Genomic DNA, 22,000 nt, shown 5'->3' with positions numbered 1-22,000 from the left:
AGGTTTGTTCCTCCTGATCCCCCTTGCTCCTCCTGATGTCCTGAGGTTTGTTCCTCCTGATTCCCCTTGTTCCTCCCAATGCCCTTTGCTCCTCCTGATGCCCTAAGGTTTATTCCCCCATCCCCCTTGCTCCTCCTGATGTCCTGAGGTTTGTTCCTCCTGATTCCCCTTGTTCCTCCCAATGCCCTAAAGTTTGTTCCTCCCAATGCCCTTTGCTCCTCCTGATGTCCTGAGGTTTGTTCCTCCTGATCCCCCTTGTTCCTCCCAATGCCCTGAAGTTTGTTTCTCCCAATGTTCTTTTTCCTCCCGATGCCCTAAAGTTTGTTCCTCCCAATGCCCTTTGCTCCTCCTGATGCCCTAAGGTTTGCTCCTCCTGATGCCCTAAATTTTGCTCTTCCTGATGCCCTTTGTTCCTCCTGATGCCCTAAGGTTTGTTACCCCTGATGCCCTTTGTTCCTCCCGATGCCCTAAGTTTTGCTCTTCCTGATGCCCTAAGGTTTATTTCTCCTGATGCCCTTTGCTTCTCTAAGTTTTGTCCCCCTTGATGCCCTTTGTCCCTCCTGATGCCCTAAGGTTTGTTCCCCCAATGCCTTCAGTTTTGCTCCTCCTGTTCCTCCTGATGCCCTTTGTTCCTCTGATGCCCCACGTTTTAGCTTTTATTTTTTCCAGATTGTGTCCTGTGCTGGTGTGTAACTCTGAACTCCACATAAAGTGTGAACAGTCAGTTCAGCCACACAACCTAAGGTTTGTTCCTCCCGATGCCCTAAGGTTTGTTACCCCTGATGCCCTTTGTTCCTCCCGATGCCCTAAGTTTTGCTCTTCCTGATGCCCTAAGGTTTCTTCCTCCTGATGCCCTAAGGTTTATTTCTCCTGATGCCCTTTGCTTCTCTAAGTTTTGTCCCCCTTGATGCCCTTTGTCCCTCCTGATGCCCTAAGGTTTGTTCCCCCAATGCCTTCAGTTTTGCTCCTCCTGTTCCTCCTGATGCCCTTTGTTCCTCTGATGCCCCACGTTTTAGCTTTTATTTTTTCCAGATTGTGTCCTGTGCTGGTGTGTAACTCTGAACTCCACATAAAGTGTGAACAGTCAGTTCAGCCACACAAAACAATCCATTGCCAGCCCCAGAACCAAGGACACCACTGCAGCTTCAGCCCCAAAAAGTGCAAACAGGGAACTGAGGAGACCAAACTGGGAGGATGGGACTGCACCACCTGAGCTGGAATTGGACAATTAGCCCCAATATGGAAATGGACCAAAACTCATAAAAGTGTGAAAACTCATGACTCAGGGTCCATCTTGGGTGGAACCATGGCTGGGCTCTTGTGCTGCCCAAGGTGTATCCATTAAAGGCATTTTAAGAAATCCCTACTTTATTCCTTTAACTCTGTCCAGCCTGTTCCAGGGAGCCTCTCCAGGCATCATTCCCCCATCCCCAACCCCTCAGCACCCCTGAGATGGGACCTTCAACATCAGCCTTGATTCCTCCCCAAATTTCAGCAATTCCTCGGCGTGCAGAGCTGTGCCAGCTCTCCCCCCTTGCTGCCCATCCCTCAAATATTCTGTATTTGAATAACGGGGGCAGTTTTTCCACCTCTTCCCTCCACTCACCTGCCCGAGTGGTTTTGGCACCTGTTGAGACTGGTGAGGAGCTGTTACTGGTGTCCCCAGCCAGGGAGGTCCTGCTGGAGTGGAAGGTGGGGCGCTTCAGCTTGCTGCCAGCCGAGGGGGTCACCTTGGGGGGAAGCACACACAGGACACCCTTCAGCTGTCACCTGCACTGACGGGCCCAGGCCACACCCCAGGTCACATCCTCAGCAAAAACGTGGGCATTTAAGGAACCCCCATCTCAATGGCCAGGGAAGGCACAAGCTGCTGTTTCAGTGGTTTATGAAATAAGGGAAAAGACCAAATGCTGAAAATTTGGAGGGGCAATGGCAGTTTGTGAGCTGCAGGCTGATGAAAGGGAATTTGTTGGGAAAAAAAGAAAATTCTGAGGAAAGCTGTTGAGAGACAGCATCAGCTGGGCTTGAAACCTCCACGAAGGGAATGTGGAATATGGAAAAACAGGGATTTTAGCATCCAAGCAGCTCAGGAGCATTTTGGAAGGTCAAGTCCAACTCAGGATCTCGAGTAACACGACCCATTGTAGGCAGGGACACTCTGGTGCTGATGTCCACACCAGTCCCAGTGCCAAGAGGCAGCAAAATTGGAGAAGTGATGGACAGGGACACAAAGCACAGCACTCAGCTCTGGCTGCATCCTGAAACGGGGCCTTTCCCCGACCTTTGAGATGTTGGAAGTGCAGCTGGTGTGGGCTGAAGCAGCACAACAGGCAGCTCTGCTCCCTCTGCTGCTGCAGGAAGCCAAGGGGAAGGTGCCAGCAGGGCGAGGGCACCTGGATCCAGCTGGAAAAGGCAGCTCCAGTTCCAGTTCACCATCCAAAGCTCTGGGTTCGGGGCAGAGCTGCAGGAAATTTTCTGCCTGTGGTGTCCCCAGCCCTGGGGGTTTTAGGGGTGCTGCATCCCTGGAGAGATGGACACAGATCCCAGAGGGCACTTCCCACAGCTGGAGGGGTTTTCCTCCATCCCCTGTGACTTTGTGGTATTTGGGAACCTCAGAAATGTTGGAATGTGATGAAACTGGAGCTGCAGGGAGAGAGGGGCAGCTGAGGGAATCAAAATCCATTAGGACGCGATTTTCGAGGTACCACTGTCACCATCAGAGATTTCCATTCTCATCCTTGATCCTATCTTAAAATAGGCAGCAAGCATCAATTTGGGGGCAATCGGGGAAGTGCTCCTGACCTCCTGGTGAATCAAATGAATCCATTTTCCACATGGAAGCACCGCTGAGCAAGACACAGTTACCTCACCAGCACAGCAAACCACCGGGATCTACCCAGCGCTTCTCATCACCCACTCCCCAAGGGCAGGAAAAGTCCACGGGGAGGCTGAAAACTTCAGGGAAACCAAAGCCTCAGCCCAAATCCATCCTCCTGGGAGCATCAAGGCGGTGGCTGGACACACCAGACGTGCTTCAACACGGTGATAAACACAAGCTGTCCATAAAACTGAGGCAGTGTGCTTACGGTGCATGCGCTGTAGCTGATTTTCAAGTCTCAACTCGGCTGCTGGATTTCAATTTTTGGGAAGCCAAACGCGGCCCCTTTCCAATAAAGCTCAGAAAATTAATACATTTTTCAAAGCACAAGAGGATTAACACGGTTTGGAAGCAGGTGAGGGTGAATTGAAAGCGTCGTGCTTCGCTCTGAAGCCGATATTTAAATTTAAATCCGAGTTGGAGACTCATGAAAAACGCCAACAGTCGGAGCGTTAGCGGAGCTACAAGCGCTGCTCTACCACGAGGAAAGCGTTAAGAGCAGGCAGGGGAGTGGGGTGACTCCGTGCCAGGGGCACTCCAGCCTGGCAGCAGCTCCTGGGGGCTGGCAGACCATACTCTACCTCGGCGCTCGGGAGCTGGAAGTCGGAATAATCGATTCCCCTCAGGGGGGTGCTCGCTTTACTGTTTATCAACCAGGGTTTGTCATAACATCGAGAGAAGTGATGTGGAGTCTGTGGAATGGAAAAGCCAAGGAAGGGGGGGAGAGGTGGGATGAGTGGTAAAAAAAAAAAATAAAATAAAAGAGAAATGGGAGAGCATCTGGAAAACGGGGGGGGAACGGCACTAAAATGGAGCGAGAACCAAACAGGAATTCCATAAATTAAAATAAAGGGAAAAAACCCAAAAGGTGATGAAGTAATGGCATGGTGGGGAAGGAGAGATGAGGGGTGATGGCTTCCTCCTGACACCACAGCCCTGCCTCGGGCACCAGGAGCCTTCAGCTGCACGGCGAGCGCTGGGGACCCACAGGGATCCAAGTCTGGGCTGGAAACCTGGCAACCCGTCCTGCACATCCCATCCCACCCCATCCCACCAAGGAGCACCTTCTGCAGCCCTCCCTGAGCCCCCAAGCCCCCACCTTCCTCCTCCCTCCACCTGCAGCTCCCGACGTGGGTTGTGGAGCCCACCAGGTCCCAAAGGGAAGGAGGCTCCCCGCCGTGCCCACCTTGGCGCCGCTGGCAGGGGTGGCTGGAGAGGAGGGCATGGAGGCGCAGCTGTGGTTGCTCTGGCTGGCGCTGGAGCTGGAGCGGGTCGGGGAGGCTGCTCGGGAGGAGGGCTTGGACCTGCGGCCCCGCGAGCGGAACGGGGTCATTCCCTGCGAGGCTCCTTCGGGCAGGATGAACTTCTCCCGCAGCTCCAGGTTGGTCCGGCCTCGTGCTGCAAGGGGAGGGAGGAGAACTCAGCTCTGGAGGGAGGCAATATCCTCACCAGGGCTCAGGAGGCTCCAGGGATGGCAGCAGCTTCCTTGGCATCTCCCAGCGCCCATCTCAGAGCAGCAATGTCACAGACGTATTTTATGAAAAATCCTTTTGCAGGATCTTTTCTCCTGAGAAGCCGGGAAGCTCCAGCTTCTCCAGGTTTTGCTGCTTTGGAATGTGATTTGGAGAATTGTTTACCCAGCACGCGAAATTGTTTTTATTTGATGACCAATGACAGCCACCTGTGTCGGGGCTGTGAGTGGTCACAAGATTTTATTATCATCCCATTCCTTTCCTTTCCAGCTTTCTGCTGGATCCTTTCTTTCTATTCTTTTTAGTATAGCATTTTAACATAACATAAATACCATAATATAATAAATCAGCCTTCTGAAACATGGAGTCAAGATTCTCATCTCTTCCCTTGTCCTGGGACCCTCAAACACAACCATACAGCAAGGCTGCCCTGGTTCTCCTGCTCTGCCTTAAAATCACCTCCTACCACGATCAGCTCTTTGAGAAACTGGCTGATTAAAAGCTGCCCCAGGGCCAGGAATTCACAGGAGATGCTCTGTTCCTCTCTTGTGGAAAAGCATCCTGCTGGCCTTTAAACTCACCATGTCACAACAGCGGCCAATGTGATCTTTAACGTGGCTTAAAAATAGCAAAAGCAGCTTTGAAGGGTTGAGTTTCTTGAGAATCTGAGAGAGATTCTGCTCTCTCACAGCTCTGGGCAGCTCTCCACACATTTTTTGGGGAGAGAGGAGAGAAAACCACCTTCCCAACTTTTCCAACCAGCCATTGAAAACGAACTTTTCAAAAACTTTCATCCAAACGCCTCAAAGAGCTGGAGGGTCTCCCTTTGACAAGCAAGGGGCAACCAAGCAGGGAGAAGGTCTGTGGGCTTCAGCTGACGTGTGCCAGAGTACTTCATGCTCAGGGGTGTTCAAACAGAGAGCGAGGGCGTGCACTGAGCCTCACAGAGCACTGGAGGAATTCCGCGGCTGATGGATTACGGACCAGAAAAGCCAAGAAAGCAATTGCAGGAGGGAAGCACCACGCTGAGATAAGCAAGGGATAGAAACAACCTCCATGTCAGCGCTGCAAAACATCTGCTGCAAAGCGGGAAGGGTGGAGGAGGAGCAGGAAAACCTCGAGGGCTCTCCCCAGAGCTCGCTGTAAATCATGCTGCTTTCAGCAACAGCAGCTTGAACAAGACACAGCCGAGGCAATTAACACCCCAGAGACCCCAGGGAAACATGGAGCACTCTCCAAAACGTGCTCCACTCCTGGCCAGCCCCTGGTTAATCTTGCTCTGTCCCCCTGGGCATGGCTCTGGTCCAGCCCCGTGGCTCTGACCACTGTCAAGCCTCAAGGTTTTGGGGAGGAGGTGACTCCAGTTGCAGTTGCTGAGGTCTTAAAACCAAAGAAAACACAACCCTTCCCTCTTTCCCTGGATAAACACTGCCAGGTTTGCTGCAGCATCACCAAATCTGGCGATTCCAAATTCTTGCTTTGCTTTGGATCTCTTTTCTCCAGCTCCTGCCCATGTGGACAATGACCCTGCCACATCATCCCAACTCCCCTCCGTGGGTGGGAAGACTCTGATTGCACCAAGCCTTACCTCTGCACGGGTCATTCTTCACCAGAAACTCGTCCAGGGCCATCCAGCCCCCACCCACACGGACCATGACCGTGCTCCGCAGGATTCGGACCAGCCGCAGCTGCTGGGAATCGCCGAACTGTGGGGCAAGGAAAAGCTCAGGGCAGGGGAACAACCAGGGGAGCCAGGCTCCTTCCCTCCCCAGGCTGCACCCAAGGCTTTCATCCACCTAGTCCACAGTTTAAAGGCTTCTCCAGACAGGTTCTTCTGGAAGAAGTGAGGGGTAATCCCAATTGATGAGGAGTTTTCCTGCTTGGTTTGAAGATGATGCAACCAACCCAAATGGTTCAATTTTAAAGCTGTTTTTTTAGAGCAACAAAGGAGATTTTAGAATTTGGAGTTGGATGGGTTTTCTCAACCAGAATTCTATTTTTTTTTCCTCTTTTGTTATGAAGGAAAGAGAGGCTGGTAATGCCCTGACCCTCCTGGTGCAGCCCACGTGGGAAGGAGCCGGCTGATTCAGCAGGCCAAGCCCAGCCAGACACCTCTGATCACCAGCAAGTCTGAAATCCAGGGCTTCCCTGAGCCTCAGACTTGACCCCAGCAGCCACAAAGCCCCTGCTGCAGCAATTGCCCCGTGAGGATGTTTGGGTGAGTGCAGAGTGATGGGAATCCAGGCAGGAATCCCCAGCAATGTTGATTAGTGATTGCGATGTTCATTAGTGGTTTGAAATGCCTGTGATATCAAAAAAGTGCACCCCAGATCAAAAGCATGTGCTTATAAAGCTCCCCTAAATCTCCTGGACAGCCAAGCCCAGGCTCCTGGGTGTCTGCCAGACCTGGGAGGGGCAGGGAGAGCCTGGCTTGGATGTGGCAGCTCTGCATCCAGGTCTGCAGAGCACCTGCTGGGATGAGAAGACAGGAGAAGCAGGTTTTGGAAGCAAGACCCTCTCCAGAATGATTAAAAAAAGGGAAAAAAACCCCAAACAGGAACATTTTCTGTGGGTGGAGGTGCAAAAAATAAGAGCTTCAATGAAAACAGAGAATGCCAAGTGACTGGGATGGGTCAGGGCAGGAGGTGACACCTCTGACCTGCAGGGATATGGGACCTGGACCATTGCATCTCCCTGCTCGAGGGTCCAAGCTGTCCTTGTCTCACTTAAAGAGCTGCCACTGTGCTCACAGGCAGGGAAAGGAGCACAGAAACTTTTTTTCCTTCTCTCCAGCCTCTACATGAGGTGTCTTTCAAGAGCCAACCCCAGGGATGAATCAATTCTCCTTATTTTTCAGTTTTGGTTGCAGACATTTCTATAATCACTGCCTAAATTAAAGCCAGAGCTCTCAGGAGTCATCCACTTCCAACATCCAAGTTTGTTTCATTTTGGGCATCTTTTGGGGCATCTTTTTGGGTGGGCACCATCACTGCATGTGAAAAAGAAGCTTTTTTTTTAATCTGGGCAGGGGCAGTGGGGACATGAGAGGGACACAGGGTGCTCCAGGCCTGTTCAGAATGAGGCTGGGCTTATCTCAGCTCACAACACACCCAGGACACATGCAGGTTCTGGGAGGGGAGCCTTGCCCAGTGAGGAGTTACTCAGTGGGAGTAGCAGGGATGAGGGTTTAGTTGTCCTACAGGATTACTCAGTGCTCTCATTCCATGGTGATTGCAGCCCAAACCCACCCCGAGCCTGGTGCAGGGTGTACCCCCTGGGCTGGCTGTGCCCCTCAGGAGGACACATCCATCTGTGCCCCAGTGCCAGGATCCACCACCATGAACATCCCCAGCAAACCCAGGGGAGGATCTCAGAGAGAAAAACTTCTCTGCTTTTGCCAAATCCTGCTTTTTCCATCCAATTTTTTCTCTTTTTTCTGCCCAATTTTTTTGTTTCTTTTTTTTTTTTGGCGGGGGGGTGGCACTCGTCTGTACCAGGCTCTGCTGAGCAGAGCTCCCAGATCACATCCTCCCACAGCACCACAGGACAGAGCAGCATCACAACACACAGAGCTACGGTGGTTAAAAAAAATTCCAGAGGTGAGAGACAGCACCACAAGGTAAACTGTACCTGATTGCCGAGGAAGAACTATGGAGGGAGAGGGAAGGGGGAGAGGGAAGGAAAGTCCAGAGGAAGAGGAGGGGAAAGAAAAACAAGAAAAACATTTATGGGATTAACAGTGCAATAATCATGAAATCTGTTAACTGCAGGAGTTAGAAATCTGGGGGGGGTTTGGGCTATCTGGGGGAAGGAGAAGCTCTGGGAGCTTGGGGCTGGTGCTGCTGGAGGGGGATCAGCTCCTCCCAGCTGGAACATCAACCCCAGCCCCAGCTGGGGCAGGAAAAGGGGAATTCTGCTGCAGCTTCACCTCGGTGAAGGGTTTGAAACACAACCAGCAGCTCATTACAAAGAGATTCTGTCGGGAAATTATTCTCCCTTCTTCAGGAGCGAGCTAAGAAAAACACAGGCACAAGGAACACTCATCCAGGAGGGAAACTTCAAGGGCGGCTCCGGCCGTGAATGCGGCGTTTCACGGGCTGCCTGCCCCAGAACAGGGACACTTTTATGTTCTCCCAGCCCAGGGAACGCCCTGGGGCCAAGGATGGAGCTGGGAAAACACGTCCCAGCCACCTCCACCAGTGCCAGGGGACGAGGTCTCTGCCTCAGCCCGCGTCCCCCACCCTGTGCCAAGCTGGGCACCCCCTGGGTGATGCCCCCTCCCTCGGGTGGGAAGGGGGAGGAGGGTTTGGGGAGGTTTCCTTCCCCCTCTGCCTTACCCTGTATTTGTTCTCGCCGATCTGCTCCACCTGGAATCTCTTGGCACACTTGCACTGGGCCACTTGCCTGGTGACCTGCCACCACCAACACGAGAGGTGAGGAACCAGGATTTTTGGGAGTCTCCCCCAGTGCAAACCACTGCTCTGATGAAACAGCCCCAAGCAGCCTTTCCTTCTAAAACACCCTCAGTTCCAACCAATTAACTTGGCTCAGCACCACCAAAATCCTCTTCTAATTGAATTTTTCTCTTCCCCACTGCCAACCCGCAGCCTGAACCGCCCCCAACCCTGCTGAGCACCCCCTTTTTTTTGGTGCTTCACCTCATCCTCGATCTTGTCAGCATCAGTGGTGGGTCTGTAGGCGTCCTTGTTGGGGTGGAGGGCAGCCACAAACTCGTAGTAGTCGATGTAGCCGTCGCCGTCGCGGTCGAAGATATCGGCCACCGCCGTCATCTCCAGCTTGGTGGTGGGGAACTCTGCAAGGAGAGGGAAATGAGGAGAGGATGAGCTCCTCAAGCAGAGACAGGCGTGCAGGAGCATGCTTCCCAGGCTGGTTGCAGGGACTCACTGGAAGCCAGGATGCCGTCGATGAATTCCTGCCGCGTGATTTTCCCGTCCTGGTCCTTGTCGATGCGCCGGAAGAAATCCATCACCCGGGACTTCTTGTGGTTCATCCAGCGCATGTACTTCTTCCTCCAGACGTCGAAGTCGAAGTTTGCAAACTCCTTCAACTGGAAGGAAAAGCCAGGGAGAGTCAGTGGGGGAAATCCCAAAGGAGCAGCACCCACAGACCCACCCCAGAGCGCCCTTGGGTGAGCTCCCGGCGCCACCGCGCCCTGCCCGCCCTTCTGGGAAGGTTTGTCTGGATTTTTCCAGACAATTCCCAGTGAGGGTTTGCCCAAACTGAACTCCCAGCACAGGACACACAGCGGAGCCAACAGCCAGCAGGTGGATTGTGCATCCCAGGAGGCGGGGATGCAGCGCTGCCCACGCTGCTGTGGGGACACACAGGCGGGGAAGATCAGCCACAGGCACACAGACACACACACACCCCGTCTGCTCGCCTGCTGGGGAGGCTTCCCCACCCCAGGCACTTGCCAGGGAGGAATTCCCACTGCCAGCACCAATCTGGGCACGGATCTCCCCTCTCCCTTTCCCTCTGAGCAGCCAAGAAGGGATTTCTTGCTCGTCTTCCAGCTCTACAAGTCCCCTCCAATTAAAAACCCTTCTAATCTCCCCACCCCAAAAGGACTCCACCAGCTCAAGCAGCTCACACCAAGGTAAGACAACAATTTTAAGGGTGTTTTTTTTTTTTGTCTCTCTCTAAACATTCTTGGGGTGAAAAGCAACAAAGAAAAAACATGGATACGAAGGAACTGAACTGACCTACAGCAAAAGCAACAGAAAACAAAAAAAACCACTCACTTCTGGGCATAGCTGCTTTGTTAAGCATAAATAAAAAAAAAAATGACATTAGATGGTTGGATAAAATAGAGACAGTAATTGTTAAACTAATTACTAGGAGGAAAGCAGGGCCTGGCTGTCATTAACTCTACAGATACCAAATACAGGGTTATAAAGCTGGTTAATGTGCAGTTAATTATTTAATTACCAAAAGGTTTTTAGCCTTAATATTTTACAACTATTTGATTTCTGAAAAGCCAGCAGGAACTGTCTGTAAGAGCGGGGGCAACACTGATTTAAAATGCTTCTTGCACCTCCCTGGGGATGAAATCCCAGCTCCCACCCTGCCCAGAGCAGCCAGGGGCTGTTACCTCCTCCAGCCTGTCCAGGGCATCGTTGAGCTTCCTCTGCCTCTCGAGGGCCAGCAGCCAGACCTGCTGCCAGCGTGCTGAGAGCTGGTTTATCCTGGGATTCTTTGTTTCTGACTGGGAGATAATGGGCATGCTGGGGGGAGCAGCCTGCCCCAAGCATTTCCCTGGAAAAAAGGGAGAGGGGTTGTTTGAGGTGCTGTTCATGGAGTCTGAAGAGCAGCAGTGAAATGTGTTTTGGTTTTTTCTGGAAGGGAAAACCTCCCACAGCCTTGCTGGATGCTGTCCCCAGGTAGGAGGACAGGGTGACAGACAGATTTACACCCACATCCCCCAGCACTCAGGAATCCACACTGGCCTCTGGCTTCAAAAAACTACATCAAAAGACCCCAAAACAGGGTGTCAAAGCAACTGCAGAGAGAGAGAGAGAGAGGGGAGCAGTGCTGGCCCCAGCACCCCAGGAACAGCACGCCCAGCACGGCTGTTTTGGGAAATGTCACCTGGATTCTCCCCTCCTGAGGAGGCTCAGCCGCCTTCCTGGTGGCTGTTAGCGCAGGATGCCTGGTTAATTGATAATCAAAGCTAATTATCTTCCTAGGAGTTTCATTTCCTGCCATGCCAGGACCCAAGCAGACTCACTGTTGCTGCGGGATTTGTCGATGAAGGGCCCGTGGGGAGGCTCAGTCGCTTTTCTTTTGTACGTTTTCGTCACCCGGTCCACGTCCGGCTGCTTCCGTGTCATCTCCTCCATAAAGGACTGTCAAAACCACAGAAAGGAGTAAAAAAACCCTCTGTAATTTCAGCCTTTTTTGCTTTCCAGCCCTCGCTGGGACGTGCCAGGCCTGTAGAGGGAGGTGAGCATCCAGCACCAGCGATGGGATTGTGGCTGAGCTGCTGCTCAGGGCTGCCTTGGATTAGCCAGGAGATCATCCCTGGGTGGTTTTGCTCCAGTTGGGAACAGGGAATTCCAGAAGGCAGTGCCTCCTCCACCCAGGGAGCCAGGGGAAGCCTCCCTCCCCTGGCCCTCTCCTGAGCTCAGCTCGGGGCTCACCTGGTGCTCGGAGATGAGCGCTTTGACCTGATCAATGTTCTGGGGCAGGGGGTCCTGGTCCCGCTGGATCAGGGTGGTCTCAGCCCACTGGATCCACGCCAGCAGCTCCTCCAGAAGCTCTGCATTGGCCACCAGCTCGGAAAGAGCCGACTCCAGCCTCTGCTGGTGCTGCTTTGCCCATGTCAGAACCTGTTGGAAACACGGGGTGACCACTCGGCGCGGGAAACCTGGAGCAGGACCCAGCACCCCGTGGCCATCCCTGGAGCCACCAGCAGCCTGGAACCAACCCTGCAGGACTCACCTCCTCGAACCTGGCTCGGATGATGGTGATCCAGTGCTTGATGGTGGTGATGCAGTCGGGGTGGCAGGCGCCCAGGATGACCTCGCCCATCCCCACCGCCGCGTTCACGTCCACCCTCTTCTCCTCCACCTTCTTCATGAACTCCTGCAAGCCCCAAAGGAATTATTTGCTGATATTCCCCCCCGGCCCCGCTCTAAACTTGCCCTGGGTTGTGTTTTGCAGCTCCCCCTCTGCTGTATCGTGCTTTTTGTTTTATTAGTAGGTTTATGGTTTGATTTGTGATTTGGTGGTTTTCCTTGGTGCTGTTTTCCTTTTGTCTCTGCCTTTTCCCAGTCATTTCGTCAGCCAGTTTCTAGTTTCTATTTCTCCAACCTTTACCCGTTTATTGAAACCGCTTTTCCTCCCTTGGAATGGTATTGGGTCACTGCTGTTATCTCCACCTAGAATTTTTACTCCCAACTCTCCTGATTTGTTGAAAGTTGTGCCTACCCCTGAGACGTGCACACACTTATAAGTCTTTGTTTGCCCTTGATTGGGGGCGAGTGGAAAGGAGAGGAAAAGGGGAAGTTTACCATCAAATAAAGTTTCCCTGGGACCCGTGTGCGCTGCCTGTGTTTTATATTGCACCAAAACAACCGACAGCTGGGATTCAACGGAGCTCCAGGGGGAACCTGCCACCCCCCTCTTGCCATCAGCCAGCCGGGGAAAGAGAGCAGCACCCCTGACCTTGTGGGCATCGATGAGGGCCTGCAGGGCCTCGGCGTCGTCGGGCAGCGCTCCCCGGAAGCGCAGGGACTGCTCGGCTTCCGAGAGCCACTCCAGCAGCAGGTGCACGGCTGTCCTGAACTCCTCGGCCTGCAGCAGCAACAGCACAGCCTCTTGTCAGCCCTCCTCCTCCCCACACAGCTTGCTGCGTTCGCTCCCGGCAGCTGGAGGGCTGAAAAGGGCTTTACAAATATGTAAAAAGGGGGGAAAGCCCTGTTTGGGGCTGGGGTTTGGGCTGCCGGGTCCTGCAGAACTCTGGCAGCTCCCTCCCCTCGGCATCAGCTGCACTGAAGAAGGAAATGTTTTTTAAAACAGCACAAGTGCTGTATCCCGAGCAATTTGGCACCTGGGTAGTTTCTTCTGTAAATTGCCTACTTGAAGTAAAAGCTGCTTAAGAGCCTTTGACCTTTTTTGATTGTGTTTTTTCATTTTTTTAGCTCCAATCGAGTCTCTCTGGACACTGGCAAACACTGGCCTGGCCTGTCTGATCACTGCTGCGCACATCAGCGAGATCTCTCCATCCTCCCTTTCCAAACCAGCCTTTATCTGCTCATTTTTTTAGGACAAACAATCAGCACCAGCCTGACACCACCCCACTGCTTCTCAGGAACCTCTGCAGGGCTGGCGTGTCCTGCCTGGAGGAGGCAAAACCTCTCCCTGGAGCCCAGCAAAGCGCCCCAAGGGAGCCTCCAGGCAGGGCTTTTCTCCTCACCTGCTTGAGGGCCTGCTCCAGGCGGGTTTGCTTGGACACAGACAGCTTGCACACGGTGTCCCAGCGGTTGCTCAGCTCCTGCAGCTGCACCTTCACCCAGGTGGTGTCGTCGCGGCTGTTGTCGATGAGCTCGCGGCCCGAGCGCTTCAGCACCTGCACCGTGCCCGTGCGCTTCCCCAGCTCCTTCTGGAACACCTGCAGGGCCCCAGCAGGAGCTCAGCAAGGCCAGGCAGCTCCACTCCCGTCACCGCCCCAGTAATGTGGAAGTTCTCCCCGGTTTTTTGCTGTTTTTTCCCCGCTTTACCCATTGCAGGAAAGCAGGACGAGCAGCAAAGCACCAGCTCTGTGCCTGTTCTTTGGCTCTTGGCGAGGACAAGCCCCACTCAGGACTCAGAGAAGAGCTGGGGAAAGGTGCTCTCACCTTGTGAGCATCCATCAGGTTCATGACCAGATCCAGGTCCCCGTGGACAGGCTGGTCCTCAGCCAACTGGGGTTCCACCTTGTAGAGCCAGTCCACCAGAGCCTGCAGCGCATCCATGAACTGCCCGGAGAACAGAAGGGCCTCCTCCAGCTTGTGCTGCCTGCAAAACAAACACCCCAGAGAACTGCCATGAGCAAACTCACCTCCTTTTGTCACATCCCAGTGACCCCACACCCGCCCTGTGGCACTGCTGGTGCAGCCTTGGGGCTGGGCTCACCTTTCCACAGATTTTCCACACACCGTGTCCCACTTATCCCGGACTTCTCCCAGTAAATTGTCCAGCTTTTGAGTGTCATCTGGAAGCAAGGCTTTTTCTTTGAGGGCTCTGCCTGTCCTGATGGTGGTGTCATACACAGGCTGCTTCCCACCCAGAGTCTTCTGGAACTCCTGGGAAATGGAGAGAAACCAAAACTGCTTCAGAAAGCCTGGCCTTGGCTGTGAGGATTCCCAGATTTGGAATGGGAGGCATGGACATGCTTTTCTCCTGTCCTGGCAGAGGAGATATTGGCCTCACCCTCCCAAGAGAGCCCCTTCCACCCTGCCCTGCCTCAGCCTGGCTTTGGCAGAGCTTCACCTTGTGTTTGGAGAGCTGGAGCTTGATTTTGTCAGGGTCATTGGAGATCTCCAGCTCTGAGTCCAGGTGATTCTCTGCATCCTCCAGCCAATCAATCAGCTTCTTCCAGGCTTCGTGGAACTGCAAGGCAACACGAGCCAGCCTGAACCTTCACCCTGGTGGTGTCCCCAGTCCCTCTGTGCCCTGGGACCTCCTGCTGGCCCTTCCTCGGGGTCTGCCACAGCCTTCCCATGGCTCTCACCTGCTTGGCTCTCTTCCTGGCATCATCCAGAGCCCGGCCCCGCTCCACCGAGCGCTGCACCACCTTCTCCCAGCGGGACTGGACGCTGACCAGCAGGTTCTTGATCAGCACCACGTCCTGCTTCTGGCTGAGGAACTTGAGCTGGTTCCCAGTCTGATCCAGCTCGATGATGCGGTCCCGGTGCGCGTTCACCTCGTTGGCGAACACCTGCCAAGGGCAAAGGGTGTCCCACGCATCAGAGGAGAGGGACGTGACCTCCAGCAGCCACAGGAGGGGTGAGGAGCCCCCCTGGCTGCCTCCAGCCCGGGGATGGAGCCCCTGGGTACCTTGTGCTCGTCGATCTGGGCCAGCACTGCAGCCAGGAGGAGGCTGGGCGGGGGTGCAATGTTCAGGCTCTGCTCAGCCAGGGTCAGCCAGTTGATGAAATCCTGGAGGGAGTTCTGGAAGTCCGTGGCCAGGGCCAATGCCTCCTCCAGCTTCGCCTGGGGCAGCGGGGAGGGAGAGAAAGAGGGAAAAACACAACACAGAGGGTGAGAGCTCAGATCTGCAGACAGAGGCAGCCTTTGTGTCCCTGCAACAGGAACCTCATCACCCCAGCCCGGCAGCGGCACCGCTGTGCCAAGGGGAGGGGGCTGCAGTGAAAGGCAAGGCTTTCTCTCCTAACAAGAATGGTCCCTGAAAGAGGAGCCCTTCCCCAGCACACGAGCAGCTGCGTCACCCTCAGCTTCCTGGGAAAGGGATCTCCGTGGGGATGAGGTTCTGATGGCAGCAGCTGCAAATTTATTCTGGGCCCAGGCCACCACGGCCCTTGTTTTATCTCATCCCCAGCCAAAAGCTGAGCATGGAGTCAGCTCGGGGGAAGGTTTGGCTTGACCAACAAAGCCTGCCTTTGAGAGCTGCGGGAGGCTTCTTCCCACCTCCCTGAATTAACCCAAAATGCCATTTCACCCTCATTTTCTGTGCGATTTAACCAATTCTGATGATTACAAAAAAACCCCCCACGCCAACAGCTTGACACTCAGCACCACCTGAGAAACAGACTCAACCTTTACAGCCAAGGGAGACGGATTGAAAAAACCCAAATCCCAACTTTGTGTGGGGAAACAGGGAGCAGCTGCTGTCAGACCACGAGGCAGGGCTGCATGCATTTTCTCCCCAGTGTTACCTTTCTCTCCTCCATCTTGGTGCTGACCAGACCCCATTTCTGCTCCAGCAGGGCCACGCTCTGCTCTGTCTTCGAGCTGGAGCCGGAGTCGTCGCGGTTGAGCAGCATCAGCCTGCCCTTGGCCAGCAGCTGGCTGTAGACATCCTCCTTGGCTTTCAGCTGGCTGTACAGCTCCTGCAAAGAGCCACCAGCCAGGGTTAGGCAGAGAAAAGCTCAGAGAGGGAACGTGTCGTGCTGCAAGGCTGCAGGTGATGGGAACATGAGGTTGGGGAGTGACAGCAGAGCGGCACTTGGAGCTGAGGAAAGGTGCTTAAAGCAGCCTGATGGCTGTTCCAGGCATCAAGAGCAAAATGATCTGTAAGAGGAGACCAGAGCAGCCTGTTCTCCCCATCACACACAGAAAGGAGAAGTTTTGATGCTGGTATTTGACAGGAACTTGCTGAATTAAAAGCATTAAAAAAAAAAAAAAATCTCTCCAGAGAAATTACCATGTGGGCATTGAGCTGCTCCCGGGCAGTTTCTGGCAGACCTCCTGTGGGTTTTGATGCTGACAATTGGCTCTCCATCCTCGTTAGCCACAGGAGGAAGTCTTCAATCTCACCATGGAAACCCTGGGCCTGTTGGGGAGCAGAGAATGGCCCCGGATCAGATGACATCAGCCCCCATTGATCGTGTGCCAGGGTAACGCTGCTGTGTTTGCTTTGAAAGCAGATAAAGAGGCAGAGCTGGACGTGCCAGCATGTTCAGGAGGGTGAGACCTGCTGTGCCCACAACCCACAGGTGTGCCTGGTCCCCACTGCACTTCTGGGCAGGCACTGAACCACAGCAGTTACAGGAAAACTTCCATTTAAAAATCCCAACTCTTTGCCCCTTTTATTTCCCCCCAAAACAAAAGTGGCACCCGCAGCACGGGGTGGGTATTCCCACTGCCTCTTGCTGACCTGCTGGAGCGTGGACTGCAGCTGCTGCTCCCTCTCCTCTGTTTTCTGCAGCACTGATTCCCAGCAGGAATTCAGCTTCTCCAGGCGGTTCCGCAGGCTGCTGGCATCGTCCCCTGCACTCGACTCCAGCAGCTCGTTCCCTGCTTTGTTCACTGTCTCCACAGTTGCTTGGTGGGCCAGGACGTCGTTCTTCAGCACCTGAATGAGGTGGGCAAAAGTTGGACACCTCTCCTAAACACCCTGCCTGCTCCCAGGGAGCAAAACAGCTCAAAATCTTAATGAGAAACTGAGTCCTGCCATGGGAATTGGATAAAAATGTATCTGCAGTGGGGAAGTACTCACATGGTGCTTTGCAAGTTCGACCTCGATGACTTTTGGGTCCCCGTTGATGGGTTTTTGGGCATCCAGCAGCTCCTCAGTGTGGGTCAGCCAGGCCATCAGCTCTGCCAGGGCGTGCTGGAACTGGCCCAGTGCCAGCAGGGCAGCTTCCAGCTTGTGCTGGGCAAGGACAGGGATGGAAAAGGGGAGTTTTAAAGGGCTGGGGAGCACCACAGCCACTTTCATCCTGTGACAGCCCCAGGTGTTCACTCTACCTGTCTGTGAGCAATTTTCTCGCCCAAGTTCTCCCAGAGATGTTTGAGCTCCGTCAGTGGTTCCTTGATGATGTCTCTGTCTGTCTCATCCGTAGCCTTTTTTAGCATCAGTTCACCTTGGTGATTAAGCTTTTCCATCTCAATCTGCTGCTGGTAAACCTCCATTTTAAACTCCTGCCAAGAGAAGCAGGACAGGAAGCAGGAGCAGAGTGAATCACTGGAGCTGTGCGAGGCAAAGCAGCGCTGCAGAAGCAGCTCCTCCCCTCCCAGGTACCTTCATCTCGTTCATCTGCTCCTTGACCGTGCTCAGGTCGGTGCCCACGGGGGACATGTTGCACAGCTTGATCACAGCGTTGTCCAGCCAGTCAAACATGGCCTGGAAGGAGCAAGGACAACGGGAGGGAATGGCAAAGTGTCCCCCCTGCAGCTGGTCAGGGGGTGAAGATGGTCCCTCCACAGCCATGAAACCCATCTGGCAGGAGCTCTGCCTGTCCAGCTCCCCCCTGCCTTCCCTCATCCTGCTGCTCTGAGCAGGAACCAAGCTTGGGGAAGACCAAATGCAGCCAAATATCTGCTCCTCCTCTGGCTGAGCTCAGGCTCCCTCAGGGCCTGCAGACACTCACCCAGGAGGTGATTCCTGATTTAAAATCCCAGCAGAGCTCCAGGGAGAGGGCTCACAGCGGTGCTCCCAAGGCCCACCCACTCCACAGCAGCCCTGCCTCTTACCTGGAGTGTGTCTTGGTACTGCACAGCTGACTGCATGGCTTCCTCCAGCTTCTCCAGCCTCTCCTTCCATGTTTTGTTTAGGTTTTCCCACGCGTTGTTCATCTGTGCAACACAAAATTCATGAGGCTCCTCAACCAGAGCTCCCACTTGCTCCCACCTGATTTTATCTGGAGGAGAAGCTCTCCCTACCTCATCAATGCTCTTTTTCACTTCTGGCTTCTCAGTCTCACCACAGGCAAAGATCAGATCAGTCCCGAGGAGGCGGATGAACTCCAGCTCTTCGTGCAACCCGTCTGTCTCCTCCTTGATTGTCTGCAGAGGCACAGCCAGAGAGAGAAACCTTCATGATCAAACCCTCCTCCAAAACTGCTCCATGAGCAGGAGGGTCTTTCCTGCTCCAGTGCCCTGCACCTTGGCCAACAGCCCAACTGCAAACCCCGAGAGCAGAGAGTTGCTGTTGAGATGGTCACACAGAACAATTCTGGAAAGAATAAATTCTGAAATTTATACAACTTCAGAAGGCTCCTCTCATCTCTCTTTGTTTCAGGATTCCCAAATCTCAGTTGTAACAGCATGCTGTCTTTTATACCTTCCCACCACGTTTGTGCTTTACTCATTGGTTACAACAGATCAACACAGTGTTCATTGGTGCAAAGCAGTGCCCACCACTGTTTTCAGCTAACATCCAACTGCAGGTTTCTTTGGTTTATCTTTTTCTTCTTCTCAGTTTCCATGTCAATGACCTTGGTAGAATTCCTTTCAGGGGTAAACGTGAACCTTATCAGCTTCTTCAGCTAACTCTTCCTGGCTCACAGCTGTCAGCCCCTTCCACAACAGAGAGCAGGTGGCCACTTTTGTCACCAGCACCACCCTGCTCTGCTCCCACCTCTGGGACTAAAATAAGAACATCTGTATTTAGCTGTGAGCCTGAACTGTCCTGGCTGAAGCTGTTGTTTACAGGAGATGTGTGTTTACAGGAGCGTTTTGTCAATACAGGAGCGAAGGTTTTGAGGTTCAAAAGGTCCAAACCAGAGTTGGAATGGTTATGAAAATGGAGCAGCAAGGCTAAATTTAGCAAAGCATAAAGAAACATCCCTGCTCCACAAGGCCTGAGTCAACTCAAATCCACCTGAAGTGGATTTTGCCACTTACTTGAAGCAACCAGCAACACACAAATCCAAACACTTATCTCTGCTCTGACCAAAATCTAAATATACTCTTCCCAAGCCAGCCAGCCTCTGGCTTGGGCTGGGAGCAGAGCCCTGCAAGCTTCCACATCCCTCCAAGCCAGTGGGCACAGAGCTCTGACCACACAGAGCTCGTTGTGCTTCCCAAAACAGCAGCAGATAATGGGATTCAAGGTGAAGGATATGTGAAATCCACTTCTGGTTTTTTCCTTGCAGCTCCAAACTGCAATGGAAATAACTCTTCCTAATCTGACCGACCACCCACAAAACTGATTTACCTCTGGCCACAGTCATGAGCTAAGAACTTCCCAATTTAGCAGATAAGCTGAGGGCAGACAAGCTCCAGACTGAGGAACATGGGCCTCACCTCTGCTGCTTCCACCTGCTGCTTGATGATGGAGGGGTCAATGCCCGGGCTCTCCAGGTCGTGGACAATGTCCTGGGTGTCCTTGATGGTTGTCAGGAGCGCTGCCATGTCGTACCAGAACTTCTCTGCAAGCTCCAGGACATCAAGGAACTTCATCTCACGTTCCTCGGTCCGAGCTTTGATGTCTTCCCAGAAGAAAACCATCTGATCCAACTTGTCCTGGATGACTGTGGAAGGAAATGAAAGTGTTCAGTGAAGAAGGAAACCTTCTGAAAATGCAAGAGCATTTTGAAAACACTCTCAGAAACAGCCAGCAGAATATCCAGAGGGGGAACAAAGATGGCCAGGGCTATCAGAGCATTAACTCTGAGGGGCGTGAGAAACTCCAGCTTGCAGAAAAGCCTTTATTTATGTGCAAGCTCGGGGCAAACTTGCCCACACACTCTCCCTCCAACAAACCTCTGTTCTGGCCACCTCTAGCATGAAGTCCCTGCTCACTCAGTGCATGAGCTGCCTGTTGATCTGCCAAGGAAGGTGCCAATTAGTGCCAATCGTGCTGATGGGCTTTTTGTGCTAGGGGATGTCCCTGCCCTCCATCAGACGCTGAAGAGACATCAACAAATCCTGTCCCAGGGCCCACCAACAAGAGGCCAGCTGGGCTGAGAAGCCACTAATGCTTTTCTCTTCTGACTGTTCCAGACGGAAGCAACCAACAAGAGGCCAGCTGGGCTGAGAAGCCACAAATGCTTCTTCTGAGAAGCCACAAATGCTTCTTTTCTCTTCTGACTGTTCCAGATGGAAGCAGGTCCGTCCGTCCATCCATCCATCCATCCATCCATCCATCCATCCATCCATCCATCCATCTCATCCTTGCTCCTAAAGCCAGGAGAACCTCCCAAATCCATACAACCTTTGTCCTAAGTCTAGAAGAACCTCCCAAATGCATCCAGAACACTCATCCTTCCTCCTAAAACCAGGAGAACCTCCAAAACACACCCCTGGGACATCAAAGCCTTGCCAGCAGTGACGGAGCCATGGTGTGGGGAGAAGCTGAACGCTCAAATCCACCCAGAGCTACCTTTGGCTGCCAGGTCCTTGTCTGCTCCCTGGGAGCGGGCGATGAGCTCTTCCCCGCGGCGTCTGAGGGCCTCGAAGGAGGGCTGCAGCTTCTCCAGCTCCACCGTGGAGTTTTTGTTCTCGCTGATGCACTCGCGGATCTTGTCGACCTCGGCGGGGATGAGGGGCGGCAGGCGCAGGCGGGAGGAGAGGCTCTCCAGGCTCTCCAGCATGGGCTCGATCTTGTCGTGGAACTGCACAGGAGCAGAGCCATTAGGGCAGGAGCGAGGGGACGAGGTGACACCGCAGAGCTGCCAGCGTGAGCCACGGCCCCGAGCGCTGCCTCGGAGAGGGGACGGACAAGGACAGCGGCAGGGACAGCCCTGCAGCAGCAAGGACACCCCTGCAGCAGCAACAGCAGCAAGGACAGCCCTGCAGCAGCAAGGACAGCCCTGCAGCAGCAAGGACACCCCTGCAGCAGCAACAGCAGCAAGGACAGCCCTGCAGTGGCAAGGACACTCCTGCAGCAGCAAGGACACCCCTGCAGCAGCAATGACACCTCTGCAGCAACAAGGACACCCCTGCAGCAACAAGGACACCCCTGCAGCAGCAAGGACACCCCTGCAGCAGCAAGGGCATCCCTGCAGCAGCAATGCCATCTCTGCAGCAGCAAGGACACCCCTGCAGCAGCAATGCCATCTCTGCAGCAGCAAGGACACCCCTGCAGCAGCAAGGGCACCCCTGCAGCCTCCTGCTCACACCTGCCCTGCTCCAGCAGGGCCCACAGAGCACCCATGGACACTGTCACCCAAACACAGTGGCGCCCTAAAAATTCACTTTTTTTTTTGCTGCTGTCTCTGTTTTGGTGGCTGGGCACAAAACCTCAGTGCTGGTTGAGGGAATACCCAGGCAAAAGATGCTGCTGGAAAAGCGCCCGTGTTTGGTGCTGATGGGAATCTCCACGTGGTGCAGGGCCAGTGGAAACCCATCCCAGTTTTTAGGGTCAGCAGGAGCTGCATGCGGGTGGGGAGGAACTGCAGTCTCAAAAGCAGAACCAGAAAGCCAGGAAGGAGGGAGGGAGGGGGTCTAGCAGGGTTTATTGTTTTTTTTAGAGAGAAGTCAACTTTGGCCTTAAAGATCCCAAACTGTCTCTGCTGGTGGGAAGGACAACTGAGCACTGGGGCTGCTCTTGTCCCTCTCTTTCCCAGTTCCTACTGGGAACACACTGGTGCAGGTGCCCATCAAATCCCAGCAGAGAGGGGCTGGGGCTCTTGGTGCAAAGTTGATCAGGACAGGCTGGCTCAGCCAAGAAGCAGGAGCAAGCCAGCACATCCAGCTGGAGCAGTGTGAGCCCTTCCAAAAGCAAAACCTCTGCCCTGCA

The 22,000-nt window shown here is 53.8% G+C and overlaps 1 protein-coding gene across 22 annotated transcripts in view; it reads right to left on the bottom strand.

Annotated features, from left to right (window-relative positions):
• The window catches only part of MACF1 (microtubule actin crosslinking factor 1), a 138,369-nt gene that overhangs the window by 2,144 nt on the left and 114,225 nt on the right, over positions 1–22,000 (bottom strand). For 9 of the 22 annotated variants that reach the window (XM_039733479.1, XM_039733482.1, XM_039733496.1 and 6 more), the window contains 30 exons: positions 20,642–20,873; positions 19,564–19,790; positions 18,199–18,321; positions 18,010–18,111; positions 17,558–17,659; positions 17,284–17,457; positions 17,033–17,188; positions 16,691–16,888; positions 16,238–16,366; positions 15,750–15,923; positions 14,911–15,066; positions 14,585–14,791; positions 14,344–14,463; positions 13,987–14,156; positions 13,710–13,869; positions 13,289–13,483; positions 12,538–12,666; positions 11,812–11,955; positions 11,511–11,699; positions 11,099–11,216; positions 10,463–10,626; positions 10,113–10,127; positions 9,256–9,418; positions 9,009–9,163; positions 8,688–8,762; positions 7,981–7,998; positions 5,939–6,056; positions 4,065–4,276; positions 3,460–3,570; positions 1,607–1,730 (listed from right to left, as the gene is read on the bottom strand). In XM_039733479.1, coding sequence (XP_039589413.1) covers positions 1,607–1,730; positions 3,460–3,570; positions 4,065–4,276; positions 5,939–6,056; positions 7,981–7,998; positions 8,688–8,762; positions 9,009–9,163; positions 9,256–9,418; positions 10,113–10,127; positions 10,463–10,626; positions 11,099–11,216; positions 11,511–11,699; positions 11,812–11,955; positions 12,538–12,666; positions 13,289–13,483; positions 13,710–13,869; positions 13,987–14,156; positions 14,344–14,463; positions 14,585–14,791; positions 14,911–15,066; positions 15,750–15,923; positions 16,238–16,366; positions 16,691–16,888; positions 17,033–17,188; positions 17,284–17,457; positions 17,558–17,659; positions 18,010–18,111; positions 18,199–18,321; positions 19,564–19,790; positions 20,642–20,873 — 4,360 coding nt within the window. Of the gene's footprint in view, positions 1–1,606; positions 1,731–3,459; positions 3,571–3,977; positions 4,277–5,938; positions 6,057–7,980; positions 7,999–8,687; positions 8,763–9,008; positions 9,164–9,255; positions 9,419–10,112; positions 10,128–10,462; positions 10,627–11,098; positions 11,217–11,510; positions 11,700–11,811; positions 11,956–12,537; positions 12,667–13,288; positions 13,484–13,709; positions 13,870–13,986; positions 14,157–14,343; positions 14,464–14,584; positions 14,792–14,910; positions 15,067–15,749; positions 15,924–16,237; positions 16,367–16,690; positions 16,889–17,032; positions 17,189–17,283; positions 17,458–17,557; positions 17,660–18,009; positions 18,112–18,198; positions 18,322–19,563; positions 19,791–20,641; positions 20,874–22,000 lie in introns of all 22 variants that reach the window. The other 13 variants (XM_039733483.1, XM_039733485.1, XM_039733497.1 and 10 more) reach the window with 8 other exon arrangements.

The sequence above is a fragment of the Passer montanus genome, unplaced genomic scaffold (assembly GCF_014805655.1).
Source record: "Passer montanus isolate IOZ18808 unplaced genomic scaffold, ASM1480565v1 scaffold89, whole genome shotgun sequence".
Lineage (NCBI taxonomy): Eukaryota > Metazoa > Chordata > Aves > Passeriformes > Passeridae > Passer > Passer montanus.
Note: the sequence above shows the minus strand (reverse complement) of the source record. Positions and strands in the feature narration are given on the sequence as shown.